A 19,575-nucleotide genomic window follows, 5' to 3' on the forward strand; every position below is an offset into this window, starting at 1 on the left:
AATTGATCAACTTCCACCTTAAATATACTCACAGACTTGGTCTTCACTGCAGTCTGTGGCAGAGCATTCCACAGATTTACTACTCTCTGGCTAACGAAATTCCTCCTCATCTCTGTTCTAAAGGGTCACCCTGAATTTGGAGGCTGTGCCCTCTAGTTCTGGACACCCCCAACTCAAGAAACATCCTCTGATATTTGAATTTTCTCCCCATCACTCATGTACAGGTCACCCCTTCCCCAGGAAAAGGTTCCAATGATCCACAAACTTGAAATCCTGTTCCGTGCCCTTCTTCCTCAGCCACTCATTCATCTGTGTATCACCCCATTCCTACTTGCACTGACTGTACCTGAGCCACCAAGAAAAGACCGGATTTACCTGAAGCTGCTCCCTTTATGTTTTGTTATATGGGGAGACAAGACTAAGGAGTAAGATATTCAACCCTCTGCTCCTTCAGTTAGTTCCCAGTCACTGGATAACAACCAAATTTTATTTATTAAAGTTGGACTATCAGAAACATCACAACTGGCAGTTGACACATAAAGGTTAGTCCACGTCTTTGTGACAGCACGCAAGGCCCAAGCTGGCATTCTCAATCCAGCTGAACAGGTGTGATTATGCTGATACACTCAATCCAAATTTCACCCTCTGTGGATCCAGCAGGTGACCCGGAAAATTCTCAGTCCAAGCTGTGAAGATTAGGTCAATGCACTTTACTAAGTGCTGTTAGTGCCTTTCCAAAGAGTTCCTGACCTACAACTCCCTTATTTTGAGGGTTTCCTTGTTCCTGTTCTTTGAGGTTGAGCTATATCGTTAAAATCGCTGCACCTCCAGTTGGTGACATGGACTTCCAGAAAGGACGGTTAAAAACATCAACAAAATCATGATTTTTGCATTAAGTTCACAATTAAATTGTTTTGTTAACACTGTATAAACTTAAGAGAGAATTTCCATACACGTCATGAGTTGACTTGATGCAGGACTGGGTTAAAAAAATAATTTGATCTGGAGAAGAAGGGACGGAGGAGATTTGGAAGAGGCCTCCACATCTTGGGGAGGGGCCGGTGTCACGATCACAAACTCCCCGCCAGCAGTGCACTACACTCTCCGTTACGCTCGAGCCCATGAAACGAGTCATAAAGCGAGTCATTGTGCAAATCCACCTCAGCGTGCAGGCTGATCTTCTGTTCAAAGGGAGAGAAGGGAGAAAGAGATGAGAAGTTGTAACCAGGCAACACAAGGCAGACTTCATTCAAATGGTGCATCAGTACATATTTATAATTTTTTTCTCAGCCCTGTTCCTTTGCCCTGTTTCTCCATTCAGAGATTATGTTATTTACCCCAAGAAAGTGATTGATTATAAACAAAAGGCTTCAGAGGATGTTTCTGAATATGATCAGCCACCCAGGAATTCAAGCAATAACTGAAGGTAATATTAAAAAATCCCAATGGACGACAGATGGTTTGAAACCAGCTGTGCTAACAGAGCAAATTGGAGTAAAACTGTTTACTGCAGTGATCTCGTGCAAACTGTCAAATAAGTGGAGCCAGATATCAAAGTCCAATTAAGATCGGTACAGATGAACCAACTGTCTATACTTGTTAACCAACAGAATAAGTGGAACTGAAATTCACAGCAATATGTTAATTTAATTGGATATGAATGTGTTGAATTCTCACTGAACACAGCAGCAGAACTATCATCCATAGCTGAAGCTATTGCCCAAAAGTGCCACAGGCCATTGACTATCATCTACTGATATGTACATGGTGCTAAAGGACAGAGAATCAATTTAATCAAAAGTTGAAGTACAATTTGGCCCTCAACTACGAGATATTCAATTCTGGGTGGGAGACATCTCACAAGCTCTTTTCAGAATGGATGCCCTATTGACTTTAAACTGTACTCTTGCATTCAGAGAAAGCAAATCTCACACAGTTGGATTAGCACAAACAGGAGACGTTCTACTTGCTTGATTAGCGAGCCTTTAAGGGCCACAAAGCAAATTTTGACAAGGCACAATTGCGACAAGAGTAAGTGATTTACTTGGGACAGGAAATCTTCCAAAGCAAACAAGAAATCACAGAAAATCATGCAAAGGGCATTAAATCAGCAACATCACCGACAACAGTCCAGCAACTTCGATCATTCAGGATTTGTGCAACTACATCAGCACATGGGCCAGTTCATATGCTGTAACTGCTCAACCCTTGTTGAAAAGCAACAAGCACTCTGACCCTGCAACTCTTAATGATGCACAGATGAAACTTTGCAAACTTAAAACTTGACCCTGTTTTCAACAAGAAGTGTGGCTGCAGGACAGCAGCTTTGAATTAAGAACATGGAGACCATAAGTGTCCTGTTGGTTATTACTCTGCCACATTGAACAATACAGCAATAGAAACACAAATGAGAAAATCTGCAGATGCTGGAAATGCAAGCAACACACACAAAATGCAGGATGGGGCCAAGAGCATCTATGGAAAAGAGTAAACAGTCAGGACTGATGAAGTATCTCAGCCCAAAACGTCAACTGTTCCCTCTTTTCCATAGATGTTTCCTGCCCTGCTGAGTTCCTCCAGCATTTTGTGAATGTAGCATTAGGATGGGATTCGTGCCTGTGAGCACTGCAAGCATTTTATCTGACAGTCATGGTTGTTTTTAACATCGTGCTGGATCAGACTTTATACATTCGATGACTGCATTCAGTGAACTCTGAACAGGGCCTCTCAACTGACAGCTGCTCTGTGGTCCAAATGGTCCTCTGTTCTTGAGGCACCAAATATCATCATTCAACGAATCCAGCTACACTGTAACCAAAGGACATGGAAGACTATGATGATCATTACTGTGTAAGAACAATAGCATGTCAAGAAGATGCAAATGACTAAGAAGTCTTTTATTTTATTGAACCTAGATCTGATTCTGTACGTTGATGGCTCCTCAATCATTGAGGAAGGAATTTGAATGGCTAGTTGGGCTGTTGTCACGGAAAAAGAAGTGATGGCAGTTCCTTTGTGCTCATCAGCTGCGTGGAGAGGGGGTGCCTGCCACATGGGCAACAGCTTGCTCTCTGTATCGTACTGCCCTGGCTTGTGGAGACAGCTCGGATGCAACATCCATGCTCAACCTCGATCGACAGAGGGCTTACTATCAACGTGCAGTCAGATGACAATAACCTTGAACTTGAGATCCAATGACCTTCAGACTCAAGACTCTAAGCCTATTCCGACACTGTTTCAAAACAAAGCTGTATGGCTAAATTCAGTCCAAACCTTAAACCCTGACGTAATCTGATGATGCACAATGTTCTCAGCAGTTCTTCTTCAGACACTTTGGGATCCAATCCTAATTCATGCCTTTACATTGAATACACTAGGTCACCACAAAGCACTTTTCACGAGCTTTCAAAGCAATCTATTGGCAAATTTCAACTCACTCACAATACCACTGTTAGACTTTTAACCAAAATCAGAATAAAGGAGCATATCATCGCATACTAGCTACTCTGCATTGGTTTCCTGTATCTTGTAGAATTGATTTTAGAGTTCTCTTAATTGCTTAATGGTCTGGGACCCAAGTATATCACAAAACGACATTTGTTTTATAATCCGGTTCAAGCTCTCAGATCTTCTTCCACTGGTCCCTTTAATTTAAACAATTTCCCTTGAAACATAATTCATTGGTCAACTCTTTTGAACTACACTCCTGAACTATGGAACTCAATATCTAAAACTATAAGCAATGCAGACTCAGTTGAATCTTTTACACAACAGCTCAAAACCTTTTTGTTTAACCTTGCTTTTAACTGACATCTTTTGTCTTTTATTTTCATGTTTATTTTTATATTTTATTATATTTTCATATTTGTACTTTTATCTCATTGTAAATCACTTTGAATTACATCATCTGTATGAAAAGTGCTCTATAAAAAAAATTATTATAATTATTTTATCAAGGACTTCCAGGAGTTTCGAGGACACAATTTGCCCCACTCCCGACTCCTGTGCTCTGGACAGCTCACCTGAAAATCCCGGATGTATGTGAGGAAGAAACTGAGGAAGGAGAAGGCAAGGGACCACTCGGAGATGGTACTGACCATGTGCAGCAAGTAGCCCTGGGAAAAGAAAGTGATATTACTGGTTAGCATCACTTCCTCTAATGCAGACACACTGACCTGCACACTAGCCTTTCTAATCAGTGCTCCCTTTATTAGGTAAACCTGTTCTTTAATGCAAATATCTAATCAGCCAATCATGCGGTAGCAACTCAAAAATAAAAGCATACAGACAGTCAAGAGGTTCAGTTGTTGTTCAGACCAAACATCAGAATGGGGAAAGAAAAGTGATCTAAGTGACTTTGATCATGGAATCACTGTTGGTACCAGATGGGGAAGCTTGGGTGTCTGTGCGAACAACAAAACAGAAAAATCCAGTGAGCAGAAGAGCATCTCTGAGCACACGTGTCGAAGTTAATGGGCTCCAGCAGCAGAAGACCACGGACATACAGTCAGTGGCCACTTTATTAGGTAGGAGGAGGTAAAGGAATCCTTAGGAGGCTGTGATCAGTATATGATCGAATTTCCCCTGCAGTTTGAGAGGGAGAAGATGAAGTCAGATGTATCAGTATGGGAGAGTTTAAACTAGAACTGTCGGGGGGAATTACCGGAAGCTGGAGAATTCGATGTTCATACCAAGGGACTGGAGACTACCCAGACCGTATATGAGATGTTGTTCCTCCAACTGAAGTTTGGCCTCATCATGGCAGTAGAGGAGGCCATGTATGGACATATCCAAATGGGAATGTGAAGGAGTGTTGAAGTGAGTGGCAACCGGGATCCTGTCTGTTGTGGCGGACGCTCGACGAAGTGGTCCCCCAATCTGCGTTGGGTCTCGCCAACGTAGAATTCTCCAACTTCCGGTAATTCCCCTGCTCTCTCTTCCCCCATCCCACCTTCACTCTGTCTCCTCTTCTAGCTGCCTATCACCTCTCTCATGACTCTGCCTTCTTCTGCTATCCATAGTGCTTTCCCCTTAGATTCCTTCTTCACCTCTCCTGCCTATCCCCTCCCTGCTTCCCCTCCCCCACCCCTTGATCTTTCCTCTGATTGGTTTTTCACCTGGCACCTTCCCCCTCCTCCCACCTTCTTTATAGGGCCCCGCCCCCTCCTTCTTTAGGGCTGATGAAGGGTCTCGGCCCAAAACGTTGACTGCTCCTTTCAACGGATGCTGCCTGACCTGCTGGATAAGTCATCAAGACCGGATGAGATGTACCCCAGGCTACTGTGGGAGGCAAGGGAGGAGATTGCTGAGCCTCTGACGATGATCTTTGCATCATCAATGGGGACGGGAGAGGTTCCGGAGGATTGGAGGATTGCGGATGTTGTTCCTTTATTCAAGAAAGGGAGAGAGATAGCCCAGGAAATTATAGACCAGTGAGTCTTACCTCAGTGGCTGGTAAGTTGATGGAGAAGATCCTGAGAGGCAGGATTTATGAATATTTGGAGAGGTATATTATGATTAGGAATAGTCAGTATGGCTTTGTCAATGGCCTTGCGAGCCTGATTGAATATTTTGAGGATGTGACTAAACACATTGATGAAAGAAGAGCAGTAGATGTAGTGTATATGGATTTCAGCAAGGCATTTGATAAGGTACCCCATGCAAGGCTTATTGAGAAAGTAAGGAGGCATGGAATCCAAGGGGACATTGCTTTGTGGATCCAGAACTGGCTTGCCCACAGAAAGCAAAAAGTGGTTGTAGACGGGTCATATTCTGCATGGAGGTCGGTCAGCAGTGAAGTACCTCAGGGATCTGTCCTGGTATCCTTAATCTTTGTGATTTTTATAAATGACCTGGATGAAGAAGTAGAGGGATGGGTTAGTAAGTTTGCTGATGACACAAAGGTTGGAGGTGTTGTGGATAGTGTGGAGGACTGTCAGAGGTTACAGCGGGACATTGATAGGATGCAAAACTGGGCTGAGAAGTGGCAGATGGAGTTCAACCCAGATAAGTGTGAATGGTTTATTTTGGTAGGTCAAATATGATGGCAGAATATGATATTAATGGTAAGACTCTTGGCAGTGTGGACGATCAGAGGGATCTTGGAGTCCAAGTCCATAGGACGCTCAAAGAAGCTGAGCAGGTTGACTCTGTGGTTAAGAAGCAGTACAGTGTATTGGCCTGCATCAATCATGGAATTGAATTTAGGAGCCAAGAGGTAATGTTGCAGCTATATAGGACACTGGACAGACCCCACTTGGAGTACTGTGCTCAGTTCTGGTTGCCTCACTACAAGAAGGATGTGGAAGCCATAGAAAGGGTGCAGAGGAGATTTACAAGGATGTTGCCTGGATTGGGGAGCATGTCTTATGAGGATAAGTTGAGTGAACTCGGCCTTTTCTCCTTGGAGCGATGGAGGAGAGGCGTTGATCGTGTGGATAGTAAGAGGCTTTTTCCCAAGGCTGAAATTCAAGAGCCACAGACCAGGAGCGAGTGTTATTGCCATCATTAAAGAGACAGGGCTTGGGAAGCTGCAAGGTTTGAAGGAAGATAAATCAACCAGACCCAATGGACTACACACCAGGATTCTGAAAGGTGGCTGAACAGACAGTGCAGGCATCTCTTTCAAGAATCACTACATTTTGGAATAGTTCTAGAGGAGTGGAAAATTGCACATGTCACTCCATTCTTCAAGAAGGGAGGGAGGCAGAAGCAAGAAAATTACAAGCCAGTTAGCTTGACCTCAGTGGTTGGGAAAATGTTGGAGTCGATTGTTAAGGACTCAGGGTACTTGGAGGCACATAATAAAATAGGCCAAAGTCAGCATGGTTTTCTTAAGGGAAAATCTTGCCTGACAAACCTTTTGGAATTCTTTGAGGAAATAAGAAGATTGACAAAGGAGGGTTAGTGGATGCTATTTCCTTAAATTTTCAGAAGGCCTTTGACAAGGTGCTGCACATGAGGCTGCTTAACAAGCATGGATAGAAAATAGACTGATTGGCAGGAGGCAAACAGTGGGAATAAACCACGCCTTTTCTGGTTGGCTGCTGTGAGTGGTGGTGGTCTGCAGGGGTCCATGGCCTCCACCTTTGCATGTTTTTGTCAATGGTTTGGATGATAGAATTGATGGCTTTGTGACCAAGCTTGTGGATAATATGAAGATATGTGAAGGGACAAACAGTGTTGAGGAAGCTCTGGGTCTGCAGAAGGACTCAGACATATTGGGAGAATAAGCAAAGACATGGCAGATAGAATATAGCGTCCGGAAGTGTATGAAAGGAATAAAGAGTAGACTATTTTCTAAATAGGGGAAAAAATTCAAAAATCAGAGGTGGAAAGGGACTTGAGAGACCTTTTGCAGGATTCCCTAAAGTTAACCTGCAGGTTGAGACAGTGGTAAGGAAAGCAAATGCAATGTTAGCATTCATTTCAAGTGGATTAGAATGTAAAAGCAAGGATATAATGCACTTTATAAGGCACTAGTTCAGACCACACTTGGAGTATTGTGAGGAGCTTTGGACCCCATATATAAGAAAAGATATGCTGGCATTGGAGAGGGTCCAGAGGAGGTTCACCAGTATGATTCTGGGAACAAAAGGGTTAACATGTGAAAAGCACTTGAAGCACTCTAGGTCTATACTCGCTGGAGTTTTGAAGACTAAGTGGGGGATCTCATTGAAATCTATCAAATACTCCCTATACACCCACGACTGTGTTGCCACACACAGCTCCAATCTGCTGATCAAATTTGCAGATGACACGATATTGATCAGCCTTATTTCCAACAACAATGAAACAGCCGACAGAGGAGAAGCCAACGCCCTGACGCAGTGGAACCAAGGAAACAACCCCTCGCTCAATGTCGAAAAAGCAAAGGAGTTGATTGTGGACTACAGGAGGAACAGCTCTCCCCTGTTGACATCAATGGGACTGCAGTTGAGAGGGTATACACATCACCGAGGATCTCACCTGAATTGTACACCGACTGCGTAAAAAAAAGCACAATAGCACCTCTTTCACCTCAGATGTCTGAAGAAGTTCAGCACAAATCCTCAGGGCTTCCTACAGGGGCACCATCAAAAGCATCCTGACTGGCTTGTGTCATCACCTGCTACAGGAAATTTACTCCCCTCAATCACAGGTTAGTGCAGACAGCCCAGCACATCTGTGGATGTGAACTTTCCTCTGTTCAGGACATTTACTGCAACAGGGCTCAGAGGATCAGGGACTGCAGCCGTCCCAAAACAAACTGGTTCAGCTGCTTGCATCTGGCAAACAGTACTGTAGCTTTAAGGCCAGGATCGATAGGCTCTGGAACAGCTTCTTTCACCAGGCCATCAGATGAATTTTGGCCCAAAATGTCGACTGTACTCTTTCCCATAGATGCTGCCTGGCCTGCTGAGTTCCTCCAGCATTTTGTGTGTATCTGACCACACACTGTGTCTGACCGCACACTGTGTCTGATTGTACACTGTCTGACCGCACTGTCTGACTGCACACTGTGTCTGACCGCACACTGTGTCTCACTGTACACTGTGTCTGACTGCACTGACTGTACACTGTGTCTGACCGCACACTGTGTCTGACCGTACACTGTGTCTGACCGCACAGTGTCTGACCGCACACTGTGTCTGACCGCACACTGTGTCTGACTGCACACTGTGTCTGACCGCACTGTCTGACCGTACACTGTGTCTGACCACACCGTCTGACTGTACACTGTGTTTGACCGCACAGTGTCTGGCTGTACACTGTGTCTGACCGCACACTGTGTCTGACCGTACAGTGTCTGACTGTACACTGTGTCTGACCGCACACTGCGTCTGACTGCACACTGTCTGACCGCACTGTCTGACTGTACACTGTGTCTGACCGCACTGTCTGACTGTACACTGTGTCTGACCGTACACTGTGTCTGACCGCACACTGTGTCTCACTGTACACTGTGTCTGACTGCACACTGTGTCTGACTGTACACTGTGTCTGACCGTACACTGTGTCTGACCGCACTGTATGACTGTACACTGTGTCTGACCGCACAGTGTCTGACTGTACACTGTGTCTGACTATACACTGTCTGACTGCACACTGTGTCTGACCGCACAGACTGACCGTACACTGTCTGACTGTACACTGTGTCTGACCGTACACTGTGTCTGACCGCACTGTCTGACTGTACACTGTGTCTGACCGCACAGTGTCTGACTGTACACTGTGTCTGACTATACACTGTGTCTGACCGCACAGACTGACCGTACACTGTCTGACCACACACTGTGTCTGACCTCACTGTCTGACTGTACACTGTGTATGACCGTACATTGTCTGACTGTATACTGTGTCTGACCGCACTGTCTGACCGTACACTGTGTCTGACCGCACTGTCTGACTGTACACTGTGTCTGACCGCACAGTGTCTGACTGTACACTGTGTCTGACTATACACTGTCTGGCCGCACTGTCTGACTGCACACTGTGTCTGACCGCACACTGTCTGACCGCACACTGTGTCTGACCGCACTGTCTGACTGTACACTGTGTCTGACCGCACACTGTGTCTCACTGTACACTGTGTCTGACTGCACACTGTGTCTGACTGTACACTGTGTCTGACCGCACTGTCTGACTGTACACTGTGTCTGACCGCACAGTGTCTGACTGTACACTGTGTCTGACTATACACTGTCTGGCCGCACTGTCTGACTGCACACTGTGTCTGACCGCACACCGTGTCTGACCGCACTGTCTGACCATACACTGTCTGACCGCACACTGCGTTTGACCGCACACTGTGTCTGACCGTACAGTCTGACTGTACACTGTGTCCGACCGCACTGTCTGACTGTACACTGTGTCTGACTATACACTGTCTGGCCGCACTGTCTGACTGCACACTGTGTCTGACCGCACACCGTGTCTGACCGCACTGTCTGACCATACACTGTCTGACCGCACACTGCGTTTGACCGCACACTGTGTCTGACCGTACAGTCTGACTGTACACTGTGTCCGACCGCACTGTCTGACTGCACACTGTGTCTGACCGTACACTGTCTGACTGTATACTGTGTCTGACCGCACACTGCGTTTGACCGCACACTGTGTCTGACCGCACTGTCTGACTGTACACTGTGTCCGACCGCACTGTCTGACTGCACACTGTGTCTGACCGTACACTGTCTGACTGTATACTGTGTCTGACCGCACACTGTGTCTGACTGCACACTGTGACTGACCGCACTGTCTGACTGTACACTGTGTCTGACCGCACTGTCTGACCGCACACTGTGTCTCACTGTACACTGTGTCTGACTGCACACTGTGTCTGACCGCACTGTCTGACTGTACACTGTGTCTGACCGTACAGTGTCTGACCGCACACTGTGTCTCACTGTACACTGTGTCTGACTGCAGTGTCTGACTGTACACTGTGTCTGACCGCACTGTCTGACTGTACACTGTGTCTGACCGCACACTGTGTCTGACCGTACACTGTCTGACTGTATACTGTGTCTGACCGCACTGTCTGACTGTACACTGTGTCTGACCGCACTGTCTGACCGTACACTGTGTCTCACTGTACACTGTGTCTGACTGCACACTGTGTCTGACTGTACACTGTGTCTGACCGTACACTGTGTCTGACCGCACTGTCTGACTGTACACTGTGTCTGACCGCACAGTGTCTGACTGTACACTGTGTCTGACTATACACTGTCTGACTGCACACTGTGTCTGACCTCACTGTCTGACTGTACACTGTGTATGACCGTACACTGTGTCTGACCGTACACTGTCTGACTGTATACTGTGTCTGACCGCACTGTCTGACTGTACACTGTGTCTGACCGTACACTGTGTCTCACTGTACACTGTGTCTGACTGCACACTGTGTCTGACTGTACACTGTGTCTGACCGTACACTGTGTCTGACCGCACTGTCTGACTGTACACTGTGTCTGACCGCACAGTGTCTGACTGTACACTGTGTCTGACTATACACTGTCTGACTGCACACTGTGTCTGACCTCACTGTCTGACTGTACACTGTGTATGACCGTACACTGTGTCTGACTGCACACTGTGACTGACCGCACTGTCTGACTGTACACTGTGTCTGACCGCACACTGTGTCTGACCGTACACTGTCTGACTGTATACTGTGTCTGACCGCACTGTCTGACTGTACACTGTGTCTGACCGCACTGTCTGACCGTACACTGTGTCTCACTGTACACTGTGTCTGACTGCACACTGTGTCTGACCGTACACTGTGTCTGACCGTACACTGTGTCTGACCGCACTGTCTGACTGTACACTGTGTCTGACCGCACAGTGTCTGACTGTACACTGTGTCTGACTATACACTGTCTGACTGCACACTGTGTCTGACCTCACTGTCTGACTGTATACTGTGTCTGACCGCACACTGTGTCTGACTGCACACTGTGACTGACCGCACTGTCTGACTGTACACTGTGTCTGACCGCACTGTCTGACCGCACACTGTGTCTCACTGTACACTGTGTCTGACTGCACACTGTGTCTGACCGCACTGTCTGACTGTACACTGTGTCTGACCGCACACTGTGTCTGACCGTACACTGTCTGACTGTATACTGTGTCTGACCGCACTGTCTGACTGTACACTGTGTCTGACCGCACTGTCTGACCGTACACTGTGTCTGACAGCAGTGTCTGACTGTACACTGTGTCTGACCGCACTGTCTGACTGTACATTGTGTCTGACCGCACTGTCTGACTGTACACTGTGTCTGACCGTACACTGTCTCACTGTACACTGTGTCTGACTGCACTGTCTGACAGCACACTGTGTCTGACCGCACTGTCTGACTGTACACTGTGTCTGACCGCACTGTCTGACTGTACACTGTTTCTGACCACACACTGTGTCTCACTGTACACTGTGTCTGACTGCACTGTCTGACTGCACACAGTGTCTGACTGCAGTGTCTGACCGCACAGTGTCTGACTGTACACTGTGTCTGACCGCACTGTCTGACTGTACACTGTTTCTGACCACACACTGTGTCTCACTGTACACTGTGTCTGACTGCACTGTCTGACTGCACACAGTGTCTGACTGCAGTGTCTGACTGTACACTGTGTCTGACTATACACTGTCTGGCCGCACACTGTGTCTGACCGTACACTGTGTCTGACCATACACTGTCTGACCGCACACTGCGTTTGACCGCACACTGTGTCTGACCGTACAGTCTGACTGTACACTGTGTCCGACCGCACTGTCTGACTGCACACTGTGTCTGACCGTACACTGTCTGACTGTATACTGTGTCTGACCGCACACTGCGTTTGACCGCACACTGTGTCTGACCGCACTGTCTGACTGTACACTGTGTCCGACCGCACTGTCTGACTGCACACTGTGTCTGACCGTACACTGTCTGACTGTATACTGTGTCTGACCGCACACTGTGTCTGACTGCACACTGTGACTGACCGCACTGTCTGACTGTACACTGTGTCTGACCGCACTGTCTGACCGCACACTGTGTCTGACCGCACACTGTGTCTCACTGTACACTGTGTCTGACTGCACACTGTGTCTGACCGCACTGTCTGACTGTACACTGTGTCTGACCGTACAGTGTCTGACCGCACACTGTGTCTCACTGTACACTGTGTCTGACTGCAGTGTCTGACTGTACACTGTGTCTGACCGCACTGTCTGACTGTACACTGTGTCTGACCGCACACTGTGTCTGACCGTACACTGTCTGACTGTATACTGTGTCTGACCGCACTGTCTGACTGTACACTGTGTCTGACCGCACTGTCTGACCGTACACTGTGTCTCACTGTACACTGTGTCTGACTGCACACTGTGTCTGACTGTACACTGTGTCTGACCGTACACTGTGTCTGACCGCACTGTCTGACTGTACACTGTGTCTGACCGCACAGTGTCTGACTGTACACTGTGTCTGACTATACACTGTCTGACTGCACACTGTGTCTGACCTCACTGTCTGACTGTACACTGTGTATGACCGTACATTGTCTGACTGTATACTGTGTCTGACCGCACTGTCTGACCGTACACTGTGTCTGACCGCACTGTCTGACTGTACACTGTGTCTGACCGTACATTGTCTGACTGTATACTGTGTCTGACCGCACTGTCTGACCGTACACTGTGTCTGACCGCACTGTCTGACTGTACACTGTGTCTGACCGCACAGTGTCTGACTGTACACTGTGTCTGACTATACACTGTCTGGCCGCACTGTCTGACTGCACACTGTGTCTGACCGCACAGACTGACCGTACACTGTCTGACCGCACACTGTGTCTGACCGCACTGTCTGACTGTACACTGTGTCTGACCGCACACTGTGTCTCACTGTACACTGTGTCTGACCGCACATTGTGTCTCACTGTACACTGTGTCTGACTGCACACTGTGTCTGACCGTACACTGTGTCTGACCGCACTGTCTGACTGTACACTGTGTCTGACTATACACTGTCTGGCCGCACTGTCTGACTGCACACTGTGTCTGACCGCACACCGTGTCTGACCGCACACTGTGTCTGACCATACACTGTCTGACCGCACACTGCGTTTGACCGCACACTGTGTCTGACCGTACAGTCTGACTGTACACTGTGTCTGACCGCACTGTCTGACTGTACACTGTGTCCGACCGCACTGTCTGACTGCACACTGTGTCTGACCGTACACTGTCTGACTGTATACTGTGTCTGACCGCACACTGTGTCTGACTGCACACTGTGACTGACCGCACTGTCTGACTGTACACTGTGTCTGACCGCACTGTCTGACCGCACACTGTGTCTCACTGTACACTGTGTCTGACTGCACACTGTGTCTGACCGCACTGTCTGACTGTACACTGTGTCTGACCGCACACTGTGTCTGACCGTACACTGTCTGACTGTATACTGTGTCTGACCGCACTGTCTGACTGTACACTGTGTCTGACCGCACTGTCTGACCGTACACTGTGTCTGACAGCAGTGTCTGACTGTACACTGTGTCTGACCGCACTGTCTGACTGTACATTGTGTCTGACCGCACTGTCTGACTGTACACTGTGTCTGACCGTACACTGTCTCACTGTACACTGTGTCTGACTGCACTGTCTGACAGCACACTGTGTCTGACCGCACTGTCTGACTGTACACTGTGTCTGACCGCACTGTCTGACTGTACACTGTTTCTGACCACACACTGTGTCTCACTGTACACTGTGTCTGACTGCACTGTCTGACTGCACACAGTGTCTGACTGCAGTGTCTGACCGCACACTGTGTCTGACCGCACAGTGTCTGACTGTACACTGTGTCTGACCGCACTGTCTGACTGTACACTGTTTCTGACCACACACTGTGTCTCACTGTACACTGTGTCTGACTGCACTGTCTGACTGCACACAGTGTCTGACTGCAGTGTCTGACTGTACACTGTGTCTGACTATACACTGTCTGGCCGCACACTGTGTCTGACCGTACACTGTGTCTGGCCGCACACTGTGTCTGACCGCACACTGTCTGACTACACTGTCTGACCGCACACTGTGTCTGACCGCACTGTCTGACCGTACACTGTGTCTGACCGCACACTGTCTGACCGTACACTGTGTCTGACCGCACAGTGTCTGACCGTACACTGTCTGACCGCACACTGTCTGACCGTACACTGTCTGACCGTAAACTGTGTCTGACCGCACACTGTCTGACCGTACACTGCGTCTGACCGTACACTGTCTGACCGCACACTGCGTCTGACCGTACACTGTCTGACCGTACACTGCGTCTGAACGTACACTGCGTCTGAACGCACACTGTCTGACAGCACACTGTCTGACCGCACACTGTCTGACCGCACACTGTGTCTGACCGTACACTGTCTGACCGCACAGTGTCTGACCGCACAGTCTGACCGTACACTGTCTGACCGCAGTGTCTGACTGTACACTGTGTCTGACCGCACTGTCTGACCGTACACTGTTTCTGACCGCACACTGTGTCTCACTGTACACTGTGTCTGACTGCACTGTCTGACTGCACACTGTGTCTGACTGCAGTGTCTGACTGTACACTGTGTCTGACCGTACACTGTGTCTGACCGTACACTGTGTCTGACCGCACACTGTGTCTGACTGTACACTGTGTCTGACCGCACAGTGTCTGACTGCACACTGTCTGACTACACTGTCTGACCGCACACTGTGTCTGACCGCACTGTCTGACCGCACACTGTCTGACCGTACACTGTCTGACCGTAAACTGTGTCTGACCGCACACTGTCTGACCGTACACTGCGTCTGACCATACACTGTCTGACCGCACACTGCGTCTGACCGTACACTGCGTCTGACCGCACACTGTCTGACAGCACACTGTCTGACCGCACACTGTGTCTGACCGTACACTGTCTGACCGTACACTGTCTGACCGCACACTGCGTCTGACCGTACACTGTCTGACCGCACACTGCGTCTGATCGTACACTGTCTGGCCGCACACTGTCTGACCGCACACTGTGTCTGACCGTACACTGTCTGACCGTACACTGTGTCTGATCGCACACTGTGTCTGACCGTACACTGCGTCTGACTGCACACTGCGTCTGACCGTACACTGCGTCTGACTGCACTCTGTGTCTGACCGTACACTGCGTCTGACCGCACACTGTCTGACAGCACACTGTCTGACCGCACACTGTGTCTGACCGTACACTGTCTGACCGCACACTGCGTCTGACCGTACACTGTCTGACCGTACACTGCGTCTGACTGTACACTGTCTGACCGCACACTGCGTCTGACCGTACACTGTCTGACCGCACACTGCGTCTGACCGCACACTGTGTCTGACCGCACACTGTCTGACCGTACACTGTCTGACTGCACACTGTGTCTGACCGTACACTGTCTGACCGTACACTGTGTCTGATCGCACACTGTGTCTGACTGTACATTGTGTCTGACTGTACATTCTGACTGTACACTGTCTGACTGTACATTCTGACTGTACACTGTGTCTAACCGTACATCCTAACTGTACACTGTGTCTGACTGTATACTGTATCGACTGTACACTATCTATTGAACATTGTGCATGACTGATCACTGTGACAGTACATTGTATCTGAATGTACATGTATGTATACAAAACAATTCTGTATACAACCTTAGTGTTTGGGCAATATCCTCCCACACTGCCCCTCTCTATTCTACATAGCGACAGGGCCGGAACATAAAGATTTTTACGGACGGACAGATGTATGGGTTTTTTTAGCCAGACCAAAGTGAATCTGTGGAATTTATTGCCATGGGAGGCCAGGTCATTGAGTCAGGATAGCTGAGATTGATTAGTCAGGGCATCAATGGTTATGGGGAGAAGGGGAGAATGGGTTGAAAGAGTTAAGTCAGCCATGATGTAATGGCAGAGCAGACTCGATGGACTGAATGGCCTCATTCTGCTCTACCTCTTATAGTCTTAAGACCATGAACGTAACTTCAGTGGCCACTTTATTAGGGCAGGAGGCTCCTAACTGGCTTGTTTATTCTTCTCCGTCGATGCTGCCTGACTTTTGTGTTTCTCCAGCACTTCATGTTCATACTACTTTCTAAACCTGGGAGGGGGGAAGAATCAAACTCAGAAATCAGAGGTGCAAATGATCCAAATGATGGAACCGATGGCTTTGTGGCCAAGGGGCAGGTGGTGTTGAGGAAGCAGGGAGTCTGCAGGAGGGCTTAGATTTATTGGGGAATAGGTAAAGAAGTGGCAGGTGGAATGTAGTGTAGGAACATGTATAGTCAAACACTCCGGTAGAAGGAATAAAGTGTAAACTAGTTTCTAAAGGAAGAATAAATTCAAAAATCAGGAGGTGCAGAGTTAACTTGCAGGGTGAGCTGGTATTAAATGCAATGTTAGCATTCATTTCCAGAGGATCAGAATATCAAAGGATGCACTGTTAAGGCTTTATTAGACATTGGTTAGACCACATTTTGGGCCTGTATCTAAGGAAAGATGTACTGGCCTGTAGGTTCACAAGACTGAGCCAGAGAATTAGTCTTAGCCTCTAAGGCGCATTTTATCTCTTTGGTCCTGTATTCTTTAAAGATTTGAGTTCAGTTTATATATATATATATATATATATCTTACATTTTGTCCCACAAACATGAGGGAGTAAAAATCTTTGCATTATGACTCTGTTGCAATGTACAAACATGTGAATTTAAAAGTCTAATGGCTTGTAGAAAGAAGCTGTCCCGTAGCCTGTGTGTAGTCGTGGCTTTAATGCTGCAGCACCGTTTGCCAGACGGAAGCAGCTGAGACAGTTTATGGTTGGGGTGACTGGTGTCCCCGATGATCTTCCAGGCCTTCTTTATACACCTGCTGCTGAAAATGTCAATGGAGGGAAGTTCACATCCACAGATGCACTGGGCTGTCTGTACCTCTCTCTGCAGAGCTCAGCGATCAAAGCTGGTGCAGTTTCCATACCAGGCAGTGATACAGCCAGTCAGGAGGCTCTCAGTGGTGCCCCTGTAGAAGATCTTGATACTTCATCAGTTGCGTGAGGTGGTCACATGTACAAACGTTTGTACATTGGCAGGATGAGTGGACGGCATCATTTGCACCAGTGACCCACACAGCACAAGGATATGCAGAGAGCAGTCCACAAATGTCACCATGGTTCGACATAGCACCCCCACCACTCCGGGCCCTCCCCACTCCAATCGCTCCAGGCCCTCACAAAGAGGCATAAAGGGCTACATAAACTCACTCTCCACCATTCTCGTCGCCCGGGTCACAGGGTGCTTTGTCTGGTAACCTAGCAACAGAATGATTCTGCCTGGCACCCAGATCTTTGAGAATTGTCTGAGCGAGCTAGGACTTTTCTCTTTGAAGTGAAGGTGAATGAGAGGTGACTTGATAGAGGTGTACGTACACAACGCTGGAAGAACTCAGCAGGTCAGTAGCTACTCTTTTCTCACGGATGCTGCCTGACCTGCTGAGTTCTTCCAGCGTTGTGTACATATTCTTTGATCCACAGCATCTGGAGTTGTATTTTTGTGTTTTGATAGAGGTGTACAAGATGATAGGAGGCACAGATTGAGAGGACAGCAGAGACTTTTGCCAGGATGGAAATGGCTAATATGAGGGTGCTTAATTTTAAATATAGGATGATGTGAGAGGTAGGTAGTGTTTTTTTTAACATAAGAGTGTTGGGTGGGTGGAGAGCACTACCAGGTGTAGTGCTAATGGCAGATACATTAGACACTTTTAGGTACATGCATGGAAGAATGGGGGGAGGATGGGCTAGATTGATCTTCCAGTAGGTTAAAGACAAAGTCAAAATAAATTTATTATCAAGATATGTACAGTGTATGTCACCATATATATTAGCAAAGGTGTCAAAGGTTACAGGGAGAAGGCAGCAGAATGGAATTGAAAAGGACATTAAAATCAGCCAGTACTGATGGTGGAACAGATTTGATGGGCTCAATGGCCGAATTCTGTTCCTATGTCTCATGGTCTTTATAATGATCAGCACATCATAGGCTGAAGGGTTATGTGTACAAGAAATAAATTTAAACAACCTTGAACCTTGAAGCAGGGATGTCACATAACAAAACTCCTCCCAACAAGGCAGTTCCAAATTTTACATCCCAGGCCAACCATGCATCAAAAAAGGATAAATATGGCCGATTTATAATCCCTCTCAACGTCAATCACCCTTTGCCATCCTTAATAATCAGGAAACTATCAACCTCCTCTTTAAATATCCCCAATGATTTGGCCTGCACAACCGTCTGTGGCAATGTGTTCCACAGATTCATCACCCTCTGGTTAAAGAAATTCTTCCTCATCCCTGTTCTAAATGGAGTTATGAGTCATAGAGCACCACAGCAGAGAAACAGGACCTTCAGCCCATCTAGTCAGTGCAAACTGTTATTCTGCCTAGTCCCACTGACCTACACCTGGACCACACTTCCCATCCATGTACTTACCCAAACTTCTCTTAAACGCTGAAATCGAGTCCACATCCACCACTTCTACGAGCAATGCTCACCACCCTCTGGTGAAGAACTTTCACCCAGCTTCAGCAAAAAAAGCCGGCTTGCATTTTTCTATCTATACCCCTCATAACTTTGTACACCTCTGTCAAATCTCTCCTCACTCTCCTATGTTCTGAGGAGTAAGGTTCTAACTTATTCAGCCATCCCTGTAACTCAGGCATTAATAACACAAACAGCAGCAAATTCCTTACTACTGCTCCAAGGCAAATAGGACCAGCGATCTCAATGGGCAGAGGAGATCAGCAGATCAAACAGCATCTATGGAGAGGAATAAAGTTTCAGGCCAAGACCCTTCATCAGGACTGGAAGGGGAGGGGGAAGAAGCCAGAAGTAGGGGATGAAGTGAAAAGCTGGGAGGTGATAGGTCAAGAGGTAAAGGGCTGAACAAGAGCTCTAACAAGGGCTGTTAGAGGATAGGTGACCATTGACAAAAGCAAAGGAGGGGGAAGTTGCAGGAGATTCAGAATGGAGAATGG

The 19,575-nt window shown here is 47.5% G+C and overlaps 1 protein-coding gene across 2 annotated transcripts in view; it reads right to left on the bottom strand.

The window, feature by feature from the left end:
• Positions 1 to 465: 465 nt before the first annotated feature.
• The window catches only part of LOC140717081 (DNA damage-regulated autophagy modulator protein 2-like), a 95,234-nt gene continuing 76,124 nt past the window's right edge, over positions 466 to 19,575 (bottom strand). For both annotated transcript variants that reach the window (XM_073030261.1, XM_073030259.1), the window contains 2 exons: positions 4,023 to 4,115; positions 466 to 1,181 (listed from right to left, as the gene is read on the bottom strand). In XM_073030261.1, coding sequence (XP_072886362.1) covers positions 1,071 to 1,181; positions 4,023 to 4,115 — 204 coding nt within the window. In that variant the 3' untranslated portion in view covers positions 466 to 1,070. The remainder of the gene's footprint in view (positions 1,182 to 4,022; positions 4,116 to 19,575) is intronic.

The sequence above is a fragment of the Hemitrygon akajei genome, chromosome 27 (assembly GCF_048418815.1).
Source record: "Hemitrygon akajei chromosome 27, sHemAka1.3, whole genome shotgun sequence".
Taxonomy (NCBI): Eukaryota; Metazoa; Chordata; class Chondrichthyes; order Myliobatiformes; family Dasyatidae; genus Hemitrygon; species Hemitrygon akajei.